Here is a 24,469-nt window from a genome sequence, read left to right on the forward strand (position 1 = left end):
GACAGACATGAAAACACTAACATAGCACACAAGACTATCAAAGTAAAACAGCAAACAAGAGACTTTTACAAAGACACAGAGTTGACACAGAGACATGACTGACTGGGGAGAAATTGGGGAACATGGAAAGAAGAATGACTAGACATGACACGTGGGACACAGGGGCAAGGCAAAGTAACAGAAACCTAAAGCCTAAGAATATAACACAAGAAGAAAACAATAAAGAGAACCAAAAACATACATAAGAATAATCAATGAATATAAATGAACAAACACAAAACACTGGGTCACAGACTCAGTACCATGACAGTTAAATGTACAATAATAAATACTTTAAATCAGATGACAATGTAGCTGACACTGTGTTTATTAGTGTGTGGTCAACCACAAATCTTCATACTGTCATCCATACATGAGGTCTTTATACAAACGATGAAAGATAATGAAAGAAACTGTTTCATTGATATGAAATGATTGAATTATATGAAATATTATGGCTTTGTCTGCCAGAGTGTTTTTCTGTAAACTACTTTGAACTACTGGCAGTCAGTGAAGTCACTGAAAGGCAAGATTCTATGTTGTGTTGCCGTAGTTTCCAGAGTTTACTTATAAAGCTCACTTACAGAATTCAGTTAGAAAAGTCAAGCATTTGAAGGGCGCACATTTGAAGGAATATTAACTCAATATTAACTCATTACGGTTTACATTTTCGAGTTTAAAAGTTCTCAGAAATTACAATGAAAAAGGAAACAAGAAAAATTACCACTCCAGCCGATAAGAAAGATTCAGGAGATCAAGGTAAGTAAAATAATAAAATCAAATCCTGGTAAAATCCAAATCCTAGAAATGTTGACACTGTGTGAATCATTTTTAGAGCAATTGAATCATATGTTTGATTGAAAATAGCTTTAATACAAGATGTCTAATCAAAGAAAGGTTACCGGTCTTTTGGTAAAATAATGTAATAAGTTTATTCTTGGACTCAACAGTAAAAACAGACCAACAAGTGTCATCAAGATCTAAGACTTAGTAAACCTAGTATCAATTCGCACTGGTCAGTTTTTTTATCCCAAGAATAAACTTGTGATAATTTAAGCAAAAGCAATTTCAAATTCTTTGCCAAACTGCTTCCAGTCCTGATGTCGGGGACTCTTTTTCACCACTGTGTTGTTGTCGTTTATAGATTGTAAGAGCAGGACTGCTAAAAGAAAGGCCAGTCCTGAAAAGAAGACCCCAATAAAAAGGAGGAGGGTCGCTGAGCAGGCTGGTCCTTCCACCAGCTCAGATGTGGTCAAAGGAGTGAAGCGCAAGGTTGTGCAAGATGAAGAGGGCACAACAAAGAAAGCAAAGAAGGCTAAACTTCTCGACCATATGAGCGGTGACAAGGAGCAAGCATCCTCCTTGTTGGACTCTGGTAAAGGTAGGCTAATTAGTTGAATAAGGGGGTAGATTAAGTGTGGTTGCTAGGTTTAAGATATTAGTGTTTAGTGTTTGTGTCTATCATCCAGTGAGCTGATGTGCTTTTGGTGTTTTCCACATCTCCAGACTTGAATAACAAACAGGTGTGCGCAAAAAATGGCAAAAGAAAGGCCGCGGGAGACAACAGAGAGTCACCCAAGAAAAAAAAAGGAATGTGGACCAGGACAAAAAATCAGTGGCAGACCAAAAACGTAAGTAGCAAGCAGCTTGGGTTTTATATTCAGGGGAAGGGCAAAAGGAACATTTAGGCTACAGAGGAGAGTAATTTGTGTCACAGCTGTAATAAAACAAGATTTGTTGTTTTGTCTGTTCAGGTGAATTCCAAGCCAGATATGTGGAGGAGCACCAGCTCGGAGAAGGAGGCTGCGGAGCAGTGTTTGCTGGCTACCGGATAGAAGATCGTTTTCCAGTAAGTGTTCAGATGATGGTAGTAAGACAGGCAGTAACGCAGATAATGGATAATATCGTAAACTGAGACGTCTGCTGTGTTTCCACCTTTCATTATGTCATACTGAGGAAATGCTCACCAATGCTCTGTGTCTTCTAGGTTGCCATCAAACACGTTCCCAAAAATAAAGTCTACTGCAAAGTGGCGGTAAGCGTCCAACACTTGAATCAGTTTTACATTACTGGATTGAATGCGGCGTTCCTCATCATCCACTTTGTTGTAATATTTCAGGATGAAAGCGGGAAGAAGCTCTCAGTGGAAGTGGCCATTATGGTTAAACTTGCAGGTGAAGCAGAAGGGTCAGTGGGAATATCTGCACCTGTGTCCTTGCTGGAGTGGTTCGACCTTGGCAAAGAGCTGATCCTGGTGCTGGAGAGACCTGTCCCCGCTGTGGACCTGCAAAAATACAAAGCAGAAAATGGAAGAACTTTAACAGAGGACAAGGCCAAGGTAGGTTGACTGGAAGAACCTTAGACTGTACAGCATTCAATCAAGGCAGAAAAGCATGAACTCATTATTGTGTTTTTCATCTTTTCCAGGTCATTCTGAAGCAACTAGTTGATGCTGTAAAGGAACTTGAGGATAAACACATCTTTCATCGGGACATCAAGGGACAAAACATTCTGATTGAGACCGGCTCAGATGTGCCTCGTGTTCGCATCATTGACTTTGGACTGAGCTGCTTTGTTAAACAGCGATCTCTGTATCGCATCTTCTATGGTAACATATTCTGCTCCTGCTTTTCACAGATGTAACAATTTGTGTCTTTTGTTTTAGAAGAAATTGCAATTGTGTCTGTTTGTTAGGCACTCCTCTTCACATCCCTCCCGAGTGGTACATTAGGAGCTGCTACAGGTGTGGACCCACCACGGTGTGGCAAATGGGAGTGGTGTTGTATGAAGCGCTTCATGCACGATACTTTAGTACCGCGAGGTTCCTCACAAAGAAACTGAGCATCAAAAAGCGTCTGTCCACAGGTAAGAAAACTTCACACTTCCAGATTCACTGATGCCTTGGATCACTAGAACTATCATCTTCATCTTTTTCATCTTTTCTTTCTTTCAAGAATGCCGGAATTTCTTGGACGCATGTTTAGCTATAGTCCCGGAGAAGCGCCCAACACTGGAGGAGCTCCAGCTTCACCCCTGGCTAAGATAACACACACAAACACACAATTCACACCTTATCATATAAGTATGATACATTGTAGTAACTTCCTTTCTTTTTTCTGTTGGACAGGAATAGATAGAATGGGTCAATCTTAAAAAATAAATAAATAAAAATCTAGCTTTTTTGGAGTTCCTGTAACCCCCCCAGCCATCCCAGGAAAGGGGATCTCTCTTTGAATGGGCTTTCCCGAGGTTTCTTCCCATCGATCTGGCCCCCTGGGGAGTTTTTCCTCGTCTTCATAGAGAGCTTGGGCTGGGTCAGGAGCTCCATCAAAACTGTCTTTATTTGATGACTTTAAAATAAAGATGTGTTTTACTTAAAGTAAAATTTGATCAAAATAAAACTTGTTTAATTCATCTTTGCTGAGGATTCTCCTTCATTACTATTTTGTTTTGTTTTTTTGTTTTGTTTTTTTTTTTACCCATGGTGCATTTTGACAAATAAGAAAACTGAATCAGGTTAAAGTGTGCACAAAGACAGTCACACTGCAAATGATCTGAAGACTTGCATCTGTTGCTCTAACCCCCAACTAGTTTAGACAGATTTCCTGGTTCTACCAGAGGTTTTTTCCTTCAAGAAGGGAGTTTTTCCTTCCCACTGTTGCTGAGTGTTTGCTCATAGTGGGTTGTAAAAGCATAAAAGTTAATAAGAGGCATTCATAGCAGAGTTATCACAGCGGGAACTATATAGCTTAAATGTACAATTTCTACAGGATGAATTATAACTTCATTATGTATAAAAGCTCCTGTGGATAATTACTCCTATTTGTAACTTTACACAAGAGAAAGTTTGCTGTCACACTATTTATAACAGGTTGGATTTTGTCCTCTGAGTTGAGCCTTTGGTTGCAGTTTATTGAAGAATTTCCTCTAAGTAGCTGTTGATAAAGATTTAAAGTCCTGTTTATATACAGAAATATGCTTTAGTTCATGTTTTTTTACATGTCTGCCTCAGTGGATCAGTAGAAGATCTGGCACAGGAAACTAGATGATGAAAAAAGGGTACGAATACACATATATATCTATATCGATACAGATATATATACACACACACACAGGTTGCAATGTAGTATTTTCATTTTTTCTTAGCATTTCTTTAACGTCTTGGTGCAAAAGAATACCTGCATTTGTGTGTAAAGAAATGTTACATATATACTAAAAACAGCTGGAAAAAAGAACTACAAATTTGGAAAGGAATTTATTCATGTTCTTACTCATAGATGGAGTACATGGTTTAAAAAACACTGAGGAAACAGATATGAGGCGGCTGTATCAACATAAAAACATTAATACAGTTAAAAATGAATAAAAAGTTGCACGCTTAAACTTATTTCTCTACAGTTTGTACAATTAATCCATGTAACAATAGGTTCGCTCTTAATATAGTAGTTAATTAAAATATCTTTACATAAAAATACATTTTTAAGTACTCTCCGGTGGAAGTCTGTTGTGGCTTATGTTTCTAAATGACACAACCATAAAGCAGCCCACAGAATATACAAATATGTCCTTGATAAGTGAATGTTGGCTCCCACAATGGCCTGTTAAGTTATTGCAAAAATAATTTACTGCATAATATGTCAGACATGTTATAAGCACAAAACTGAAGGGGAAACAATAAAAACAAAAATTAAAAAACAAATACTAAATTAAGTTAAAGGATATTTCTTACTATACTATATAATTGTATAATGTTGCGTTTGATTGCAAATGAAAACCCACCAAGAAAAGAAAGAAAGAAAGAAAAAGAGAGAATAGAGTTTAATTTATTCAAAACACATTCTTTTCTTTTATTTAAGCTGTAGCGAGATTCAAATGGACAAAAGAGAAAGAAAAATATTACAGATTTGTTTTATTAATCATGAATAAACTTTATTATACACAACTCTAAATTTCAGTTGGTCTTAGTCAGATGTGTTTTTAATTAAATCCTGCAACACTGTGCTCGCTGCCATCACTTTATATCTTAGTGTGCAATTCAAATATATACTTATTACAATATTTTTCCCCCTTAACTCTCAACTCGCGTTTTTAAAATGTCTGTGATCATATTTGTCCGTTGACTTCTGTCTGGGCCTCGAACGATTCATCAGACAGGTTGGCAGCCTCCAACTGATGCTCCAGACTTTCATCATCGCCTCTATTCTGATCAACTCTTATCTTAAACTTAGTGATGAACTCATTACTGGCCAGCGCGTCCTCCTTTTTAGGGCATGTGGGCTTTGATAACAGCCGGCTTTCCAGTCGCTCTGCAAAGAAAATTCACAAAACATTTCTTATTTGGTAAGCTTGTTAACAAATTTTAGTTCAGTTTTGCTGAAAGTTATAGCATGCATCAGGTAAGAAGCAATTGGTTTTTAAAAAGCATATACATTCCCCAAAACATTTTTATTTAACTAAAAAGAAAAGCATCTGGACTTCTTTAAGTTTCTTGAAGATGTTTCACCTCTCATCTGAGAAGCTTCTTCAGTTCAGAATTTCTTCAGAGAACTGAAGAAGCTTCTTGAATGAGAGGTGAAACGCTCTTCAAGAAACTTAAAGAAGTCCAGATGCTTTTCTTTCCAAGCTCCTTAGACTACGATGACCTGAACGACTGAGAACCTTCACAGACAGTTCTTCCCTTCATTCATCATGCCTGATTTCAAAACACCAAGATGGCAGTCGTGAAAACACTCATCTTGAGTCTTCATGGGACTACGGTGAGATCAGTTATGTCTCTTATGATGCTGTCCCAGACTTCAAAGCAGTATAAAACATGTTTGCAGCCTGTAACAACTGTGCATGCGGTTATTTTTCGTTTTAAGATTTCCGTGTTTAAATCATAATAAGATTTAGTTTTAATTTTAATTAACTTGAGGCGAGTCAGATTCTTTCATTCAAGTCACTGAATGAATCTCTTGACATGTTTGGGGGTAGGTGCCTTTTGTAGCATTTTAATGCAATTATCTGACAGATTATATGGTCTACACTGTTATTAACTATACTAACACTCTGTTCCAGAAGTCTGTGCTGCAAAGAGGCAAAGTGAATACGGCACCTGCAGGAGTAATGGGGGTCATCAGTCGGTTCAGCTGGATGTTCCAGTGCCGTACATGTTGACTGGCATTCCTCAGCCTCTCCTGAACCTCCTGGAAACAAAAATCATGCAGGCATCCTCAGTGTTGTTTTAGAAGAGCACTAAATAAGATGCTGCTCACAAAGCCAGTCAAAACAAACTTGTTCACCTCCAGACGCTGGTGGCTTCTTTGGCGAGATGCCTGCAGATCCTGGAGCTCCTGAGAGGCAGAGTTGAGGGCTGAGGGGGTGTCCTCATCGGGACTGCCATCTGACAGCTCCTGTATGGGGCTGAGGTTTTGCATTGTACGTTGCTGCTCCTGGAGGAGCTGGAAATGTTTCCTCTTTTCATCTTCAGCCTGCAGCAACCTGAAGGAGGGGAAAAAGGGAAGAAGCAACTGAAAATGTTAATACTTCTCATGGATATATCAGATCTCCATCACAAATAAAATAATAAAGGGCCATAATAAGAGTTAGAAATCCATTTTTACCGCTCAAGCTCCAGTCTGGCCCTCTCCTCCTCCAGCCGAGCCTGGATCTCCATATTAAGGGCAACTTCCAGCTGCTGCTGTGTCAGCTCCAGCTCCCTGATCCTCTTCTTCTGTTGTTCAGCCTCCTTTTCCTTCACCTGCATCTCAGCCTGGTGCGAGCGGAGACTATGCAGAAGGCCTCAGAACTGGTTCCCAGTGGGATGCTGTCAGTCATTGGTAGACCTCAGGATCAGTATAATTATGCCTGTCTGCAGGCAAAAGAGCACTGCAAGAGTCTGGGGATGGAGAATCCTGTGTGCTCTGTGGCCAACTACCTGTTTCCAGATGGCAGGGTTATTGCAGGGCACCAGCAGGTAATGCATTCATATATTCTTGCTGCTTTAATATACCGTGAATCTATTGTGTTCTCTTTTCTGTCTTCTCTCAACCATCAAAAAAGTTGTTAGAGCTGCTCTTGTCATTTCTGCTGTCTTCTTTGACTTCTCAGGCTCTGGATTTCCTCCAGGAAAACTCTCGGCGCCTAAAGTTCATGCGGACCAAAACTCTCCCAGTCAGTGGTGCATTCCATACTGAGCTGATGGCATCGGCTACTGAACCCCTCAGAGAGGTGCTCCGGCAGGTGGAGGTCAGTCAGCCACTTTATCCAAAAGGGATTAACATATTTTCTGAAACATGCATTCAATTACTCTGTAAAGCTACACCAGTCCTCATTTTTTTAAGATAACCCATCCTATTCAGTCTGACTCGGAAAGTTAAATGGAAAGTACACCCAAGATTTTACATCTGGTATTCAGCCATTCAAACTGCCCTCTGTCTTCAGAGTGAGGGAAAGTCTTCCCTTCACCATGAACTCAAACTGAAGAGACGGATCCAGCGGGAAAACAGTCAGCGGGAACGCAGCGGGAGCGCCCGCAGCAGCTGCAGCAGCAGGGGCAGCCAATCTGATGACTTGACTATCCATGAGACGGAGAAGACAGAAAAAGAGAAAGACAAACAGGACTTAGAGATTGAAAACATTATCAAGGTAAGTGAGGGCTATAAGGATCTTTTTTTGTAATATTTATTTAATTGAATCATGCACCAAACTATCCATGGTAGTGATTATTTAACTAATTCATAGTGGCACTGGGCAGCTGCCAGTGCAGTTCATTTTGTCCATTTAAAAAGTACCATGTACACTCACTGGCCACATTTTTGTTAGATACACCTGTTGTGCATCCTCAACCCGAAAAGGCCCCACAAGCTCATCTTTGATGATACCAGCCCAAACCAGTACTCCACCTCCACCTTGCTGGCGTCTGAGTGGGACTGGAGCTCTCTGCCCTTTACCAATCCAGCCACGGGCCCATCCATCTGGCCCATCAAGACTCACTCTCATTTCATCAGTCCATAAAACCTTAGAAAAATCAGTCTTGAGATATTTCTTGGCCCAGTCTTGACGTTTCAGCTTGTGTGTCTTGTTCAGTGGTGCTCGTCTTTCAGCCTTTCTTACCTTGGCCATGTCTCTGAGTATTGCACACCTTGTGCTTTTGGGCACTCCAGTGATGTTGCAGCTCTGAAATATGGCCAAACTGGTGGCAAGTGGCATCTTGGCAGCTGCACGCTTGACTTTTCTCAGTTCATGGGCAGTTATTTTGCGCCTTGGTTTTTCCACACGCTTCTTGCGACCCTGTTGACTATTTTGAATGAAACGCTTGATTGTTCGATGATCACGCTTCAGAAGCTTTGCAATTTTAAGACTGCTGCATCCCTCTGCAAGATATCTCACGATTTTTGACTTTTCTGAGCCTGTCAAGTCCTTCTTTTGACCCATTTTGCCAAAGGAAAGGACGTTGCCTAATAATTATGCACACCTGATATATGGTGTTGATGTCATTAGACCACACCCCTTCTCATTACAGAGATGCACATCACCTAATATGCTTAATTGGTAGTAGGCTTTCGAGCCTATACAGCTTGGAGTAAGACAACATGCATGAAGAGGATGATGTGGACAAAATACTCATTTGCCTAATAATTCTGCACTCCCTGTATTAACAGAACATGGTTCATAAAACTGCTCCTACAACTGTTTTTGAATCATTTTTAAAGACACTTTATTGTTCTGTTTTTGTCTTTTGGCATTTCTGTGCTAATTTCTTGTTTTAATGGTTCTCTAATTTAAACTGATTTTTCCTATTTTAATACCTAAATAAATAATCATTTATTTTTTGTTCATTTGTCTAAATTCTGGGAAAAGAAAGAAGTTTGTATTTGTTTCAGATACAATGAAATCATATTTTGACATATTGGAAGATGCTGAAAAAATACTACAGGTATAAATGGAAACTACAGTTTATTTCTGTTATTTCCTGTGATAGTGTTTGTACACTCGCTCATGATAACTGTTCATTCAGCTGCTGTTTTTGTCTGCTGGACATCTTTAGCTTTCAGTAAGGATGCATTCATAGATCAGCACATCTTTTTGAACCACATTTCTTATGAGACTCAGAGTTTACATTTTGGAAATGTGGTGAGACCTGGGGTAGAAAGAGACTGAAGCCAGCTTCAACCTCGGCAGTTTTGTGTGTGTGTGAAGCAGAAAGATAAGAACTGTGTGGCCAACTCATCACACACATAATCCTGAATCAGAAAAACAGCATCAAGTGTTGTAATTGTTAAACACAGAAGTGTGATTTATATCAAAGTCAAAGTCAGCTTTATTGTCAAGGACCATATATGTACAGTCATACACGAGAATTTTAAACTGCAATCCTCCTATGGCCCCCAGTGTACACTAAAACAATATAAAGATAAAAGGGTAAAAAATAAAATAAAAGTCTTATGTACAACACAATACAATACTATACAATTATTTAAACAGCAGAGTCCAATACAATCATAGTGATTGTGGGCAAGTTCCTGTGCAAGTGGGGGTGGGGCGGTCAGTGAAAAGGTAATGGTGGTGGGTCAGGGTTTATATGTTTGGGGGGTTCAGAGGAAAGAGGTTAATGCAGGTCTGGAGTTAGTGTGTGAGAGCAGGGAGTGAATTCAGCATCCTGACAGCCTGATGGATGAAGCTATCTCTCAGTCTGCTGGTTGTGGCCCGGAGGCTGTTCAGTCTCCTTCCTGATGGCAGCAAACTGAAGAAGGTGTTGGACAGATGAGTGGAGTCACCTGTGATGCAGAGGGCTTTCCAGGTGAGGGGGGTGCAGTAGATGTCCTGGAGGGAGGGAACAGAAGTACCCATGATCCTCTCCGCTGCTCTCACTACCTGTTGTAACGTTTTCCAGCAGGACCCAGTGCAGGAGCCATACCACACAGTGATGCAGCTGGTGAGGATACTCTCAACAGTGCCTCTGTGCTCATAATGGGGGTTGAGGCTCTTGTTCTCCTCAGTTTGTGGAGGAAGTAGAGTCGCTGTTGGGCTTTACTGACCAGTGATGCTGTGTTTCTTGACCAGGAGAGATCTTCTGAGATGTGCACACCCAGGAACTTGGAGCAGCTGCTTACCCTCTCCATGGCAGCACCACTGATGGTTAGTGGGGTGTGCAGGGTTTGAGTTTTCTTGAAGTCTATGAAGATCTCCTTAGTCTTCTCCACATTCAGGGACAGGTTGTTGTTGCTGCACCACTCGGACAGATAGTAAACTTCACACCTGTAGTAGGGCTCATAGTTGTTGCTGATGTGACCTACCACAGTTGTGTTGTCTGCAAAGTTGATGAAAAGGTTGGAGCTGTGTGATGGTGTGCAGTCGTGGTTCAGCAGAGTGAAGAGAAGGGGGGTCAACACACATCCTTGGGGAGCCCCCGTACTCAGTGTTCTTGTGCTGGTCTTCTGTGCGGGGGTGAAGGTCTGTGCCTCAAAGTGAGCGAAGAATTTGTTTAGCTCATCCGGTAAAGACATGGAACCAACAACGGTCTGCGGAGTGGGCTTGTTGTCTGTGATGGTCTGTATTCCTCGTCATAGCCTCAGAGTGACTGAAGCTTTGTGAAATCCTCCTGGAGTACTGCCTTTAGCGAGACCTCTGTCTGCTCGAAAGCATGTTAGCCGGTCGAGTTGAATGGCACTGTCAGGAATGTTATTGTTATGCCAAGTTTCCACAAAGATGAAGACACAACACTCTCTCACTGACTTCAAGGTGGACAAAAGTAAGCGTACATGATCCAGCTTGTTGTCCAGGGAGCGCACGTTGGACAGTACGATGGTGGGAATAGCAGGTTTGTGTGGATTAACCACTAGCCTGCTCCGGATGCCTCCACGCTTACCCCTCTTTTGTCTCCTCTCACGCCACCTGAGACGTTTCCAGATCTAGTAGCGGGGGTCACTAATGGTAGATGCCACCTAGAGCTGGGCGATAAAACGATAACGATATGTATTGCGAAATAACTTTTTCTCGATAGAAAAATTAAACTATTGCGATAGGCCTCATCTCTCTTGTCATCTTAAAAAAAAAAAAAAGAACAGCCAATCCAAATTAAGTAGCGCAGAGCCGAACCAATCACAGCCGCAGCGTCACGTCACGTGACTTGCTACGTACAGCACAAGCGCCATGGCGCACATGTGTATTTGTTTTTGCAGCCGTGCAGCCCGGGTAATGAAGGAAATGAGTTTGCTGACTAGAGAAAAATCAACCGAGAGCGTGAGCGAAGGTTACCGAAGAAAAAACAGATGATGGTTCCAATGCCGGAGAGCTTGTCGAACGGAAGGGCCACAGAAGTTTCGTAGTGTGAAGGTATTTCAGCTATTTCAAGTCTGACAAAAAACAGAGTAGCGCGCACTGTAAATTGTGCCGAAAGCAAGTCTGGAAATACAATAAAGCGGTGCATGCTCAATCTCTGACTGAAAGCGCTAATTCGTCATTCGGCTTTTGTCAGACTAAAGTAACTGTTAAAACTGTTTGAAAAGCTAAGCTATACAACAAGGAGAGATTGAGAATTTCCTTTTAGTTCTCAGTTTATTTGATATTGACAAAAGTTAGTCAATTTTGTCTGTTCTTCTGTAAAACGACCTAAGATTTATTTTTAGAATTAATATTTTGTTTCTAAGTGGAATTGACAATTTAGTGGTCTGTTTTGTTTGTTTTATTTTGAAACTTAAACGCTTTAGCGGCTGCCTTTTGTGTAGTTTGCAATATTTGCCTTTATTTATCTGAAACTGAAGTCTCATGTTCCTTAAGTACATCTACCCTGTTGAACTTATTATGGGAAATAAATATTTTAATTAAAACAAGCTGCTAATTATTTCACATTTTACTTGTGAGCAACGGCACATTTAAATCTTACAAATGTAGTTATTTGGCTTATATCGTGATATATATCGTATCACCTGAAATGAAAAAAACATATCGTGATATGAAAAAATCTTATATCGCCCAGCTCTAATGCCACCGAAGCAGTCCACAGTTCCTCAGTGTGATTCGTAACTCTTCCGTGATCGACAAGTTCATGGATTTGCTTCTCTTGATTTTGAGGAGCTTACGACTGTATGCGCATTGTAAAAAGAAAAGAAGAAAAAGAGCAAAACAAAGACGTGAACACTGTTTTGTTGGGAGAGGAAGCAGTCGTTGCCTGTGTCCGTGCCGCCATCTTGAAAAAAAAATGGTTAAAACCGTTGCACAAACACCTAAAACTGATCAAAACAACATATTAAAGATAAATATGTGCCAGTTACAAGAACTTATATGTGTTTCACTGATGTTTAATTATGCTCAGTTTATCAATACTGGCATGTTGAAAACAAATTAAATGAATAAAAATAAATATGTTTAAGTTAACAAGTATAATAATCAGAAAATAGAATTACAGTGATTCTAATAACAGACCTTACCAAGAGTCTGACCATGGTGTGTGTGAGTGTGTAGTGCAGGATGGGGGTGTAATAAAGGTCGTCTTTATTACTTATCCATATAATGGTTAAGTAATGAAGACATAACATGGATTATTTTAATATTTATTTTAATGGAAAGGGCACTCATACATAGGTTTTTTATGTTTTATTGATTATTTGGCTTTAAGTTTTCCTTGCGGGCAGTTTTCCAGCTGCTACTGTCTGTCTAAGTAAAGAAATTTCAGTTAGTATGGGAAGCTGGTGGAAAACAATACTTTTACACTAACCTTTTCGATAAGATTGTCTTACCTGTGGTTTCTCTTGATGGTGTGCCAGCCAAAAGAGTCCCCAGGGAGCTGGAGTGCCCTTTTAAAAGTTCCTGGTGGTACCAAGTGATTGAAGAGAGGATTGAATAAACATATTAGTTTATTGTACTCAGGTGGCTACGGAAGCGTAGAGCTGCCACCCAGGCAAAAGAAAAATAGAACTACATCACATTATAACGTGAAAACATTATACTTCTAACAATATACTTTTCACATTTGAACAACATAACTATCACGTTATAACAAAATCTCCCCTTGCCTCAATCCAAGGATAAAACTGAACTTAACTAATTCCGATAAACGAGCCATTTCCTCGAACTCTGATCTGCACTGTCATCCACTTCACTATGTTTTAAGGCAAACATATATATCATGTTCAAAAAATAAAAGATATGTTATAATGTGAAAACTTTATTGTTCAAACAATATAATTATGACATTCGTACAAAATAATATTATGTTTTTGTTACAATGTGATAGTTATGTATATTGTAATAACGTGATTTTATATTGTACAAACATGAAAAGTATATTGTTAGAACAATAAAGTTCACATTATAACGTGATATGGCTCTATTTTTCTTTTGCCTGGGTGGCAGCTCTGCGCTTCCGTAGTTGGCAAAGTGGGAAATATGTTGTTTAATAATTCTAATTATAGTTTTTATCTCTACAGCATTGATTTGATATTAATAAAGGTTATTAGATAAGAATTGTGTGTGGTAGGGTATTATGTTATGTCTATTTAAATAATAAATCATTGTTTAAACATGGTGTGTTCTCCTGTTGCTTGTGACTTCTTGATGTTTTTTACTAATAAAAAAATGGAATATTATATACATATATATATATATATATATATATATAACAATGTGAAACACAATGTTATAATAGGTTGTGAGTATGTTTGTGCTGTGAGGTCCCTGCTTCCACCTGATTAAGTAATTAACCAGCAGTCAGGTACGTTTATATCCTCCTGAGAGCCAGCCTATTCATTTATTTCCTCTATGATAAACATTTGTTTTTGGTCTCTATTTTGACTTATTTGAGCTATCATAATAAGTCTCGATCTACTAAATAGAGGAAATCCTGTCTTTCTATTGATAGCCCATGTGTTTGGGTGGCCTCTTTTAGCTCCAAAGGGAAAGGAAATTAAAAAAAACATTCGATGGGAAGATGCAGTTATAAGTATGTTTATATCATATTCTTATGTACATATTAGACCCGTAGAATTGCTGATAAACTGGTTTTTATTTAGGAACAGGCAGAGCGTCCTCTCTTCCTGGCTCCATGTCTATAATTATGTCACACACTGATTCACTCACAAAATCACCAAAACACAGCACAAATCCCACCAATGATTCAATTCCTTATAAATAATTGAATCAGATACTGAAGCAGTGACGTGCTGAATGAAGCTTCAGACGTCATTGATCACGTGACTCTGATCAGACAAACCAAGCCTCAGCACAGTGTTTCTGAAGCAGTGTGTTGATTTTTTTTTTTTGACACACGTGCCGGAGCTTCAGCTTCAAACGGGCCGTCACCATCAGAGTTGCTGGAACCATGTCCCACTACTGGGCTACTCTGTTTTATTCTGTGTTAAGTTTTTGAATGTGAATTTTGAGTGATTTTAAAGTTTAAACTTTGTGTTAAATCTTGTACGTCAGATAAAAAGAGAGAGAGGGAGAGATGAGGTGTGGGTAAATATCGGATGATTAAATTTCAACAACCTGATTGGCCCAAGTGTGAAGATGTGACATTCACTGAGGGAAGGGGGGAGAAAGGGTGAGCAGGTATGAAAGTGAGGTGAAGAAGAGATTCGGGGTTCTTCCCTTTTGTCCTCTGTGAGATGAGCAGTTCAGAAGTTTGGATCTAAGAGGTTCACAGTTAAAATTCCAGCAGAGACACTAAAAGGAGAACCACAGTCCAACCTGTGAATGTTTTTAACCCTTTGTGAAACAACAAAGGCATAAATATGATCATATAAATATTATCTACTGGGTCAGACTCACAGGATCAGGGATTAGAACTCCTTTTATCAGAGAGATGAAATCTACTTCCTGTACAGGGTTTTTTTGTGGGCCTACCGATCGACAGAAACTAGAGTCAATAAAAAAACTGGACATTGGCTCAATGTGTGTGTGGCACAGGGAAACAAGGACTGAGCGCTGTGTAGTCCCACATAAAGTCAGACACCTGGTCACCCGAGGTGGACCATGGCATGGTCTATATGGAGGATACAGACACTGCTGAAAACATGACTCTGTCTGGTTTAGATGATAAAATGTCTTTACTTTAGGAGGCTGTGGCTCAGAGTACATTCACATAATGCCTTTGAATAAATGTAAAAAGCTTGTTTTTCTCCTGCTTTGATTTCTTTGTCCAGGTAGAAATTCTGCTTTTTGCCTCTAAAATCTGAAACAGTTTGAAACAAAGTTTGGCGCTCTAATCCTCTCTGTGTTTGTCCTTTGGTCAGATGGTGATATTGAATGAAATATTCCAGTATTCAGTAGCTCAGCAGCTTTGTAACATGTGGTTTTGCACACTGTTCAAACCTCAGATGTTTGTGTAAACAAGTGTGGAGGACACAAACTCACGGGGGGAGGAAGGACATTTACTGTTGATGTGTCTGACATTTAGTCTCCATGAGTTCTCATAAGACTGAAGAACTCTGTGATCTCTAACATGCAGCTGTATGTTTTGAAATGATGTGTCTCATTCTCTGGACTTTACTAGACAACGAGTGAAGAACATATAACGAATATCATCTTTAAAGTGATGAATAATAACTCTGCCTCTGTGTCTTCATAAAAAGATCGTACTTCTGAAAGGTCAGAGGGCAGCATCCACTCTGGGTTTACACAGTTTTGCAGGTTTAGCTCTTCTGAAGTTCAGCACCTGCTTTTTCAACCAATCAGAAGCCAGTATTGTAGAGAGTTCATATTTAATTTCATGCAATTGAATAATTTTGAATGTTTAGGTGAATATTTCTATTTAGAGTATTTTCTCGATCAGTGTCTTCAGTCCTGACCCTGAGTGCGTACATTTAAAAATAAAGTGATATAACTTCTTTTACATTACTGTGAACTTCTTGTACAGTTTGACAGCTGATTGTTGTCGTGTTTGTCGTCATATGAAGATCGTTTCCTAAAGAGGACTGAACAGTCATTTAACCTCTGGCTCCATCCATGAATCTGATATTTGCTGTATAATCTGTGCTGTTAACAGGGGCGATTTTAGCCCATTTTTGAATCAAAGCACCCCCAAAGATTTCTTACTTTTTTTTTTACAATATTTGCTGTTTGTGTGACACACTACTAAAAATATAAAAAGCATACAGTACTTGGTTGAGACGGAACATTTTAACAACAAAAGTATAGATAACCCCTCCCCCCTCCCAAAATGGTTTGTTCCAGCTCGCCCCCACTCTGGCTCTAGGGTCGTTGCTGCCAGAGCGATGGTAGCTGAGACGCAGCGGAGCGGAGATGGAGTGCCTGGATTAAAACGGGACATATTAGCAGCATTTAACCTTCAGTTACTCTTTATGTAGTTAGATAGGAGTCATGTTTCTTTTTAGCTGAAAAACATTACACCAGGTAACCTGCAGTGTTGAAAACATGTTTTCCGACGATGTTTGCTACCCTACAATCCGTCCTACTCTGTAGTAAATTCAGTGACATTTGACCGTCCTGTTGCTCCCACTGAAATGTATACAGCCTATTTAAAATCTAAAACTTAAAATTGTCCGTAGCCTGCTGTTGTTACCACTGTCCTGTTTGAAATGGATACTAACTAGCTAACTGACTGAATGCCCATTAACCTTATAACTCTTGTTGTGTGTGTGTGTGTGTGTGTGTGTGTATAGAGAGAGACAGCCAGGTTCATAATGGATATAAGGAAGTTTTTTCAAAAACAGGAGCCACATTCAGGTAAAAGTGTAAGAACAAATGATCCGTCAATAAAGGATAATGTTGGATCAGTGTTTCAATATTTATATCTTTTATTAGGTGTACATGTGGTTTGGTTATTTGCCTTTTGGTTGAAAGTACACTGAGAGAGGACTTTTCGTTAGTGATCTTAATAAAAAAAATTTTCATATTAATGTAATTTTTTCATCTAATTGAAAACAATCTATTTGTGTATGATTGTCAGTCCAAAGAGGAAGAGAGGAAAGAGGGGAATGTGAGGAGAAAGTACAAGGTCAGGAAGAACCAGGTAAGAAAACAGACAGGGAACAGTGACAGGCAAAACAGAAACTGTTAAACTGACAAAGAGAAAAAACCTGATTTTACTCATACAGTCTGGAAGTTGTGCTCGCCCTATATTAAAGCTGCTATACAGAATCTGCAAAACAAACTGGGTTGAAACATTTTTGACCCTCTTTAACAACATTCCAATAGAACATTATCATTGATTGGGGAGATTAAAATTAATGATATATTTTTGTGTGGTTCACCCACAACTCTACTAAAACCTCAGCCAGTAATAGGTAGGCCAACTTTTGGACCGTCCAGTTGTCTGTATGACTGCCGCATACAGACTTATGCGGCAACTTTTTACAGTGTGTACCACCTGAGAAAAATGTCAAGCTCTCCCAAATACCACTATGAAAGCATGAAACTCATAAAACTTACAACACAAAATCAGTATTATTAAATTAGTTAAATTAGTATCTGCAGTAAAGGTTTTTTCATACATTGTATACATTCTACCACAGGCAAAGTTGCCTCCATTTTTATAGTTTTTTATTAATATTTTGTAATAATTTATTCTGTTTCGGGAGTGTTTTTTATGTATCTGTATTATATTATACATACACATTAAAAGTGAATCTCTGTCCAAAACATGCACTCAGTTTACTTCTTACTCACTATGAGCAGCATTTAAATAACCTTTATCAGATTTGATGGTTTTGTTACAGACTTCCCAAAAAAGTGTTTTGCTTTTCTTTCACAAATGTGGGGATTAAATTGTGTTAAAATGTACAAAACAGTGATGTCATGTTTTGAGACGAGGACCCAGGCACAGAGAGACTTGATGAATTTAAGAATCTTATGATTTAATAAAGAAATTTGCAGACTTGCACAGAGATGGTAAAATTATGATGACTGATAGCGGAGATGAAGACAACAGACGATGAGGACAGGGAGGAACAGGGGTTTAAATGCACCAAGGAGACAGTCAGAGGGAACTCCGGACAACTGGAGACATTTAAGGATGCAGGGACTGACAGAGACAGGGAAGAAGTCTCATTGTGACGTGTAACGTTTATCTTGCCTGGCTGGGCAGCTCTCTGGGTGCTCAGCACCCCCAAAGCTCTGATCCTAGAATCGCCCCTGGCTGTTAATAGTCTAATGGAACATATAATTTGTACATATAATTTCATATGTAATTATGATGATCTTTACCCATTAAGATTTTAAATGAAACGATAAACAAAGGGCAAGAAAACTGAGTTAAACTCCTGAGTCTACTATATATTTGCACCATGAAGAAATGAATTGTTTGCACCAGTAATAAATAATCAAATACATCAAATTATCATCAATTATTTAAATAAAAAGAACCATCGCACCAAACAAAACAACAATTCAACAGACAGTTCTATAAAACTGTGGATGATTCAAAGTGCTGCTATAACTGCACAACAAAACTGCAGTGAGAAAAGCTTTGGATGTTCAGTTTAGTTATAATGACAGTTAAACAACTAAAATACTCTGTTAAGTAGGTGAGACAAAGTTACATTTACTGGATCAGTTTAAGACCAAAATACATTTGAATGAATTACTGACATGGACACTTTGTGAAAAATTACTAAACAGTTCAGGTAAAGTTTTACTAAAACCTTGAATTAATCTTGAAAGTTTTCATTTCAAGCACATCTTGATGTTTTCATTTAAAATCCACTGTGACTGTGTACACAGGAAAAACTACAAAATAATGTTTTGTTTGTTTGTTTTTGTAAACACTGTGGACCGATCTGCATTTGTTATTGCTAAATTTAAATATTTGTTACTATTTAATGATCATAATCTCATTTGAACATAGGTTTGATTTAGTGGAGGCAGTTGTTCCCATGCATCATTCTGTAAGTGTGAGAATGAACTAAGATTAGAAAATGTCAAAATATAAAGTGTCATTTATTTTTATTATTTTCTGGGTCAGACCTTTTACTGCATGCTGTAATCAACTGAATGGCTCTTCGTCGCTCTGTAAGAATATTTCTTTAGTGCCTCCCTTCACAGATGTGTCTGTATCAGGATGGGTCTAAACAACATGGTGTAAATGCAGTTGCTGGTGAGCCTCATTTCCTGTAGGAGGTGAACAAGAGCAGAGATCTGTTTCCCTTCAGAGCACAGAGGTTGTTTCTGTTCAGAGGAAGTGAAACTGTCTGACAGTCACTGAGAGACGGTGAAACGGCACAGCACATGAATCAAATGGACCAAACAAAATTCTGCTGTTCAGTCTGTTTGGATCTACTGAAGGATCCGGTGGCTATTCCCTGTGGACACAGCTACTGCATGAACTGTATTCAAAGCTTCTGGGATGAAGAGGAAAAGAAGAAAATCTACAGCTGCCCTCAGTGCAGACAGACTTTCACAGCGAGGCCTGTCCTGGTGAAAAACACCATGTTAGCAGATTTAGTGGAGGAGCTGAAGAAGACTGGACTCCAAGCTGCTCCTGCTGATCACTGCTATGCTGGACCTGAAGATGTGGCCTGTGATGTCTGCACTGGAAGAAAAATGAAAGCCTTCAAGTCCTGTTTAGTGTGTCTGGCATCTTACTGTGAGAAACACCTTCAGCCTCATTATGATGTAGCTCCATTAAAGAAACACAAGCTGGTGGAGCCCTCCAAGAAGCTCCAGGAGAACATCTGCTCTCGTCATGATGAGGTGATGAAGATGTTCTGCCGTACTGATCAGCAGAGTATCTGTTATCTCTGCTCTGTGGATGAACATAAAGGCCACGACACAGTCTCAGCTGCAGCAGAAAGGACTGAGAGGCAGAGAGAGCTGGAGGTGAGTCGACAAAACATCCAGCAGAGAATCCAGGACAGAGAGAAAGATGTGAAGCTGCTTCAACAGGAGGTGGAGGCCATCAATCAGTCTGCTGATCAAACAGTGGAGCACAGTGAGAAGATCTTCACTGAGCTGATCCATCTCATCCAGAAAAGAAGCTCTGATGTGAAGCAGCAGATCAGATCCCAGCAGGAAACTGAAGTGAGTCGAGTCAAAGAGCTTGAGGAGAAGCTGGAGCAGGAGATCACTGAGCTGAAGAGGAAAGATGCTGAGCTGAAGCAGCTCTCACACACAGAGGATCACATCCAGTTTCTACACAACTACCCCTCACTGTCAGCACTCAGTGAGTCTACAGACTCATCCAGCATCAATATCCGTCCTCTGAGCTACTTTGAGGATGTGACAGCAGCTGTGTCAGAGGTCAGAGATAAACTACAGGACATTCTGAGAGAGGAATGGACAAACATCTCACTGACAGTCACTGAAGTGGATGTTTTACTGTCAGATCCACCAGAGCCAAAGACCAGAGCTGAATTCTTAAAATATTCATGTGAAATCACACTGGATCCAAACACAGCAAAGACAATATTGTTATTATCAGAGGGGAACAGAAAAGTAACAGTAATGAAACAACAACAGTCTTATTCTGATCACCCAGACAGATTCACTAACAGGTGTCAGGTCCTGAGTAGAGAGAGTCTGACTAGACGTTGTTACTGGGAGGTGGAGCGGAAACGGAGAGGAGTTGATGTAGCAGTCGCATACAAGAATATCAGCAGAGCAGGGAGTGGGAGTGAATGTGTTTTTGGATGTAATGACAAATCTTGGGCATTAGAGTGTAACAATAACAGTTACACATTTTGGTACAACAACATCCAAACTCCTGTCTCAGGTCCTCGTTCCTCCAGAGTAGGAGTGTACCTGGATCACAGAGCAGGTATTTTGTCCTTCTACAGCGTCTCTGAAACCATGACTCTCCTCCACAGAGTCCAGACCACATTCACTCAGCCACTCTATGCTGGACTTTGGTTTCATAATTATGGAGACACTGCTGAGTTGATTAAACTGAAATAGTCTGAAGTCTTTCATATTGTGGGTTTAAATCTGTATTTTAGTTTCATTTTATTTTCTCTCCATCATTTCTGCACAGAGATCAGCTGTCAGTCAAACATTATGGGTGGTACCTCCACATCTTCTAGTTGTTCTCTTGATGTTTCTGAGTTTTTAAAGGAGATCTTTCCTGTGACTGTTTATGGAGGCTATCACTGCTCATCATCATTTTGATTTACTAAAATATTTCTCCACATGAAAATGTAAACTTCTCTATCCTCTAAATGTTTCTGGAATATTTGTATTGGAAAAATGTTGACATTTCTCTTTATGAGTATGGCAGACCATGTGTGTGTGTTTGTTAGCCAAACTGAGTTTTGTCTATTGGATTGTTATCCTGCCTTTTGTAGGTGAGTGCAGAATTCAAGAGGATTACGACACTCCATTTGCAGTCCAAGTTCTTCTCCCAGCTGGATAGTTATTCGGCAAACCTTATGAAGATATATGCCAAGAAGGGTGGAGTACAAGGGAGAAAAATTAAGACCATCATGATCACCCAGGTATGACAAGATATATTTTTACAAGCTCAACTAAAGAAAGTTTGGATAATGTGTAAAGTGTAAATAAAACCAGAATGCAGTGAATTTGCATTTCAAAACCACATTTTACTTACAAATGAACATAGAAATTTAGTGAGTTAGAAAAATGTGTAAATGTTTTTGTACTTGATTCTAATTTGCTGCTGAGTCATTTTTACTCTGCTTGAACTGCAGCTTCTAGAACACAGTTTAGAAAACTAATCAGTTAAATTTGTAGTTAACCTAAAATATCTGTTTAGTGAAATTGATTTCACTTTGATCTACAGACAAACTAACGTGATTTTCATGTCTCCTTTATCAGGCTGTGGGATGGTAAGCTTTAGTGTTTAAGTGAGTCCAGTTTAAATTTTCAGACTCTAATGTGTCGATGTTACCTTACAAATAAACAACAGCACTTTAAGCAACTTCACTGAAAAGCAATTTAGTGGAACTACAATGTTTATTTTACTGCTCTGTTTATTAAAACATCAGATTCCACATTTGCTGCAACATTCATCTGGCTTCATAGGACAGGCCTCTGTTGCTCGACTTTTGGGAGAAGAATGTTGTCTCATTCTTGTCTGATACACGATTCTAGCTGCTCTACAGAGGCCTATACTAGGAAATGGCTTCAACAGCGAGTTTGATCCCCCCCATAGATTTCCGTCTTTTGTCGTATTTTCCACTTATCACGTGCCAAATGTTATCAGGTGGTGAAATGTCTGGAGAGCTGGCAGGCCAGTTCATCAAATTCAAGATGAGCTAATATTTTTCTTAAAAATGATCACATTCCCATGTTAAAAATTTAATATATTCATTTGTAAGTGACATATAGTTTTGAGACCAAGAAAACATTGCATTCTGATTTTATGTACACATCATCTAAACTTTCTTGAAATGGGGGTATGGCATGATTAAATTAATACACAAAGTAAAAAATAATATTAAAATGACAGATTTGTCTAAAATGCATAAAGACTATTTGAAAAGATTAAGACTGTAAAACAATAGCGATAAGAGGGTGCGGAGCCTGGCGATGACCCTCAGGATGTTATGATTGTTCTAGAGTGGGTGGAAGTAATGGGTGAGTTGGGCAATGTAGCTTTTGCAGTGGCAATGTTGCTTGGTCTGGTCTACTCACTGAACCTGAGCTACCCTCTGGAACTCAGGTACACCTTTGAGGTCCTGCAGAAGATTCTTATGGAATTAGATGCACACGAACTATCAAACAGCACACAAAGTACAGGTTCTCAAAACACTATTTTCTCGTTGAGAAATGTTGCCATTACAACAGCTACACCATGTATCTGGACCATGAACCTAAAATAGAATAGAATAGAAATAGAATAGAAAACTTTATTTGTCAATTTCTTCAAATGTACTTGCCATACAAAGGAATTGAAATTACGTTTCACACTGTCCCATGCGTAGACATTGACAACAATAAAGTGCAGATGCACAACAAAAGCAGCCCTAACAATAAGGTAATATTAAATAGGTAACAGGATAGACAAGACCTAACATGTAATAAAATAAATAAAATAAAGTGTTCCAACAGTGTTCCCTGGAAAGTAGTATACTAGTCTACTTGAGGTAGGTTGTGGTTGGTAGGGGTTTTTGTTTTAATGCAGCATAAGACTATAGCAGCAGTAATAGTAATATAAATAATATAAATAGTGCTAAAAGAAATACTAAAAATATATAGCAGCAGGTGTGTGCAATTGCAATGCAGAGGTAGTTGTTTCCAGTCAGGAATGTTTTCCAGTTCTTGGTTCAGAGAGTGTTTCCTTGTTGGAGAGTGTGCATGGATGGGAGGTGGGGGGGTGGGGGTGGGGGGTAGAGTCCAGTCTGTCTTCCTATACTTCTGCCAATCTGGTGATTCTGCTGGCTGGGAGCCGGGAGGGAAGAGAGTTCAGCAGTCTCACAGCCTGGTGGATGAAGCTGTTGGTGAGCCTGGTAGTGCGGGAGCGGAGACTTCTGTATCTCTTTCCAGAGGGCAGGAGGCTGAACAGACAGTGCGCGGGGTGGGTTGACAATTGTGATGGCTTTGCGGGTGAGGCGAGTGGTGTAAATGTCTTGCAGGGAGGGGAGTGGTACACCAACTATCCTCTCAGCTGTTCTCACAATGCGTTGTAGAGCTTTCCTGTTATAGTCAGTGCAGCTACCGCCCCACACAGTGATGCAACTGGAGAGGATACTTTCAATAGTTCCTCTGTAGAATGTGGTCAGGATGGGTGGTGGAGCACTAATATACACTAAAATAATTGCAGATAGATGATGCCATGCATTTTTCATTCCTTTTGAGAAAACACAAAAAATGGTGCTCTTTGTTTTTTGAAAGTGCATCTGTTGACCTTCAAAGTAGTTGTATTGGTCATCAGAAAATCACCTGATTCAGGCATTCATTGTTTGTTTTAACAGGTTAACTTTCTGCTTTGTCCACTACTTTTTTTCTGTTATGTAACTTGCACTTGCATTTCATGTATTCTTTATATGTTATGTGAAATTTGCTATAAATCCAATAAATAGGAGAAAACAAAAAGATGTGTATGACAAATTTTTATTTACCTTTTAGATGTAATAGTGAAATGTGTGCTAACTAGACTCTAGACTTTGTTACATGCTCCAAAAAAATTACTCATTAATTGAACCTAAAATAATCATGGAAAGAATTTCCATGTGATTAAATTGCTTTCTATTAGCATTAAAGACTTGTGTTGGAATAACTTAATTTGTATGAGTTGGTTCAACTCAATTAACTTAAGCTGGGACCAAATTTAGTAAATCAGTTGGAGTAAACCTACTGAATTGAGTTTGAACAAAACTCTTTAAGTTGATCAACACTATTAAAATATATTGGATCAAAATGCAGTAAATACGTTGATTCATCAATCATTAATTAAGTTGGTCAAACTTGAGTGCATTAAGTTGGAGTAACAGAATTGCATAATGCTAAAATAAAGCAATTTAATCACGTGGAAATTCTTTCCATGATTTTTTTATGTTCATTTAAAGAGTTATTTTTTTGAGTGCATTCTCTGTAAGAT

General features: G+C 39.2%; 3 protein-coding genes and 1 long non-coding RNA gene across 4 annotated transcripts; 3 read left to right on the plus strand and 1 right to left on the minus strand.

Moving 5' to 3' along the window:
* Positions 1 to 10: 10 nt before the first annotated feature.
* LOC109195501 (serine/threonine-protein kinase pim-2) lies at positions 11 to 3,453 on the plus strand. The gene is made up of 9 exons (XM_019347637.2): positions 11 to 798; positions 1,184 to 1,420; positions 1,546 to 1,670; positions 1,794 to 1,888; positions 2,027 to 2,074; positions 2,159 to 2,377; positions 2,467 to 2,647; positions 2,734 to 2,904; positions 2,994 to 3,453. Exons 6-9 carry the CDS (start codon positions 2,198 to 2,200, stop codon positions 3,083 to 3,085), a joined length of 624 nt encoding a protein of 207 aa, XP_019203182.1. The 5' UTR covers positions 11 to 798; positions 1,184 to 1,420; positions 1,546 to 1,670; positions 1,794 to 1,888; positions 2,027 to 2,074; positions 2,159 to 2,197; the 3' UTR covers positions 3,086 to 3,453.
* Positions 3,454 to 4,955: 1,502 nt separating this feature from the next.
* LOC109195444 (differentially expressed in FDCP 6 homolog) lies at positions 4,956 to 7,196 on the minus strand. The gene is made up of 4 exons (XM_019347493.2): positions 6,642 to 7,196; positions 6,321 to 6,519; positions 6,134 to 6,224; positions 4,956 to 5,345 (listed from the first exon to the last, which is right to left on the minus strand). Exons 1-4 carry the CDS (start codon positions 6,782 to 6,784, stop codon positions 5,143 to 5,145), a joined length of 636 nt encoding a protein of 211 aa, XP_019203038.1. The 5' UTR covers positions 6,785 to 7,196; the 3' UTR covers positions 4,956 to 5,142.
* An 8,941-nt stretch (positions 7,197 to 16,137) lies between these two features.
* Positions 16,138 to 16,675, plus strand: LOC112842985 (uncharacterized). The gene is made up of 2 exons (XR_003215075.1): positions 16,138 to 16,371; positions 16,643 to 16,675. It is a non-coding gene; the product is annotated as an uncharacterized LOC112842985 (long non-coding RNA).
* Positions 16,676 to 18,998: 2,323 nt separating this feature from the next.
* On the plus strand, positions 18,999 to 21,151 carry LOC109195492 (tripartite motif-containing protein 16-like). The gene has a single exon (XM_019347624.2). The coding sequence runs from the start codon at positions 19,204 to 19,206 to the stop codon at positions 20,866 to 20,868; it is 1,665 nt and encodes a 554-aa protein (XP_019203169.1). The 5' UTR covers positions 18,999 to 19,203; the 3' UTR covers positions 20,869 to 21,151.
* Positions 21,152 to 24,469: the final 3,318 nt, after the last annotated feature.

Source organism: Oreochromis niloticus, linkage group LG18, assembly GCF_001858045.2.
Source record: "Oreochromis niloticus isolate F11D_XX linkage group LG18, O_niloticus_UMD_NMBU, whole genome shotgun sequence".
NCBI classification, from domain to species: Eukaryota; Metazoa; Chordata; class Actinopteri; order Cichliformes; family Cichlidae; genus Oreochromis; species Oreochromis niloticus.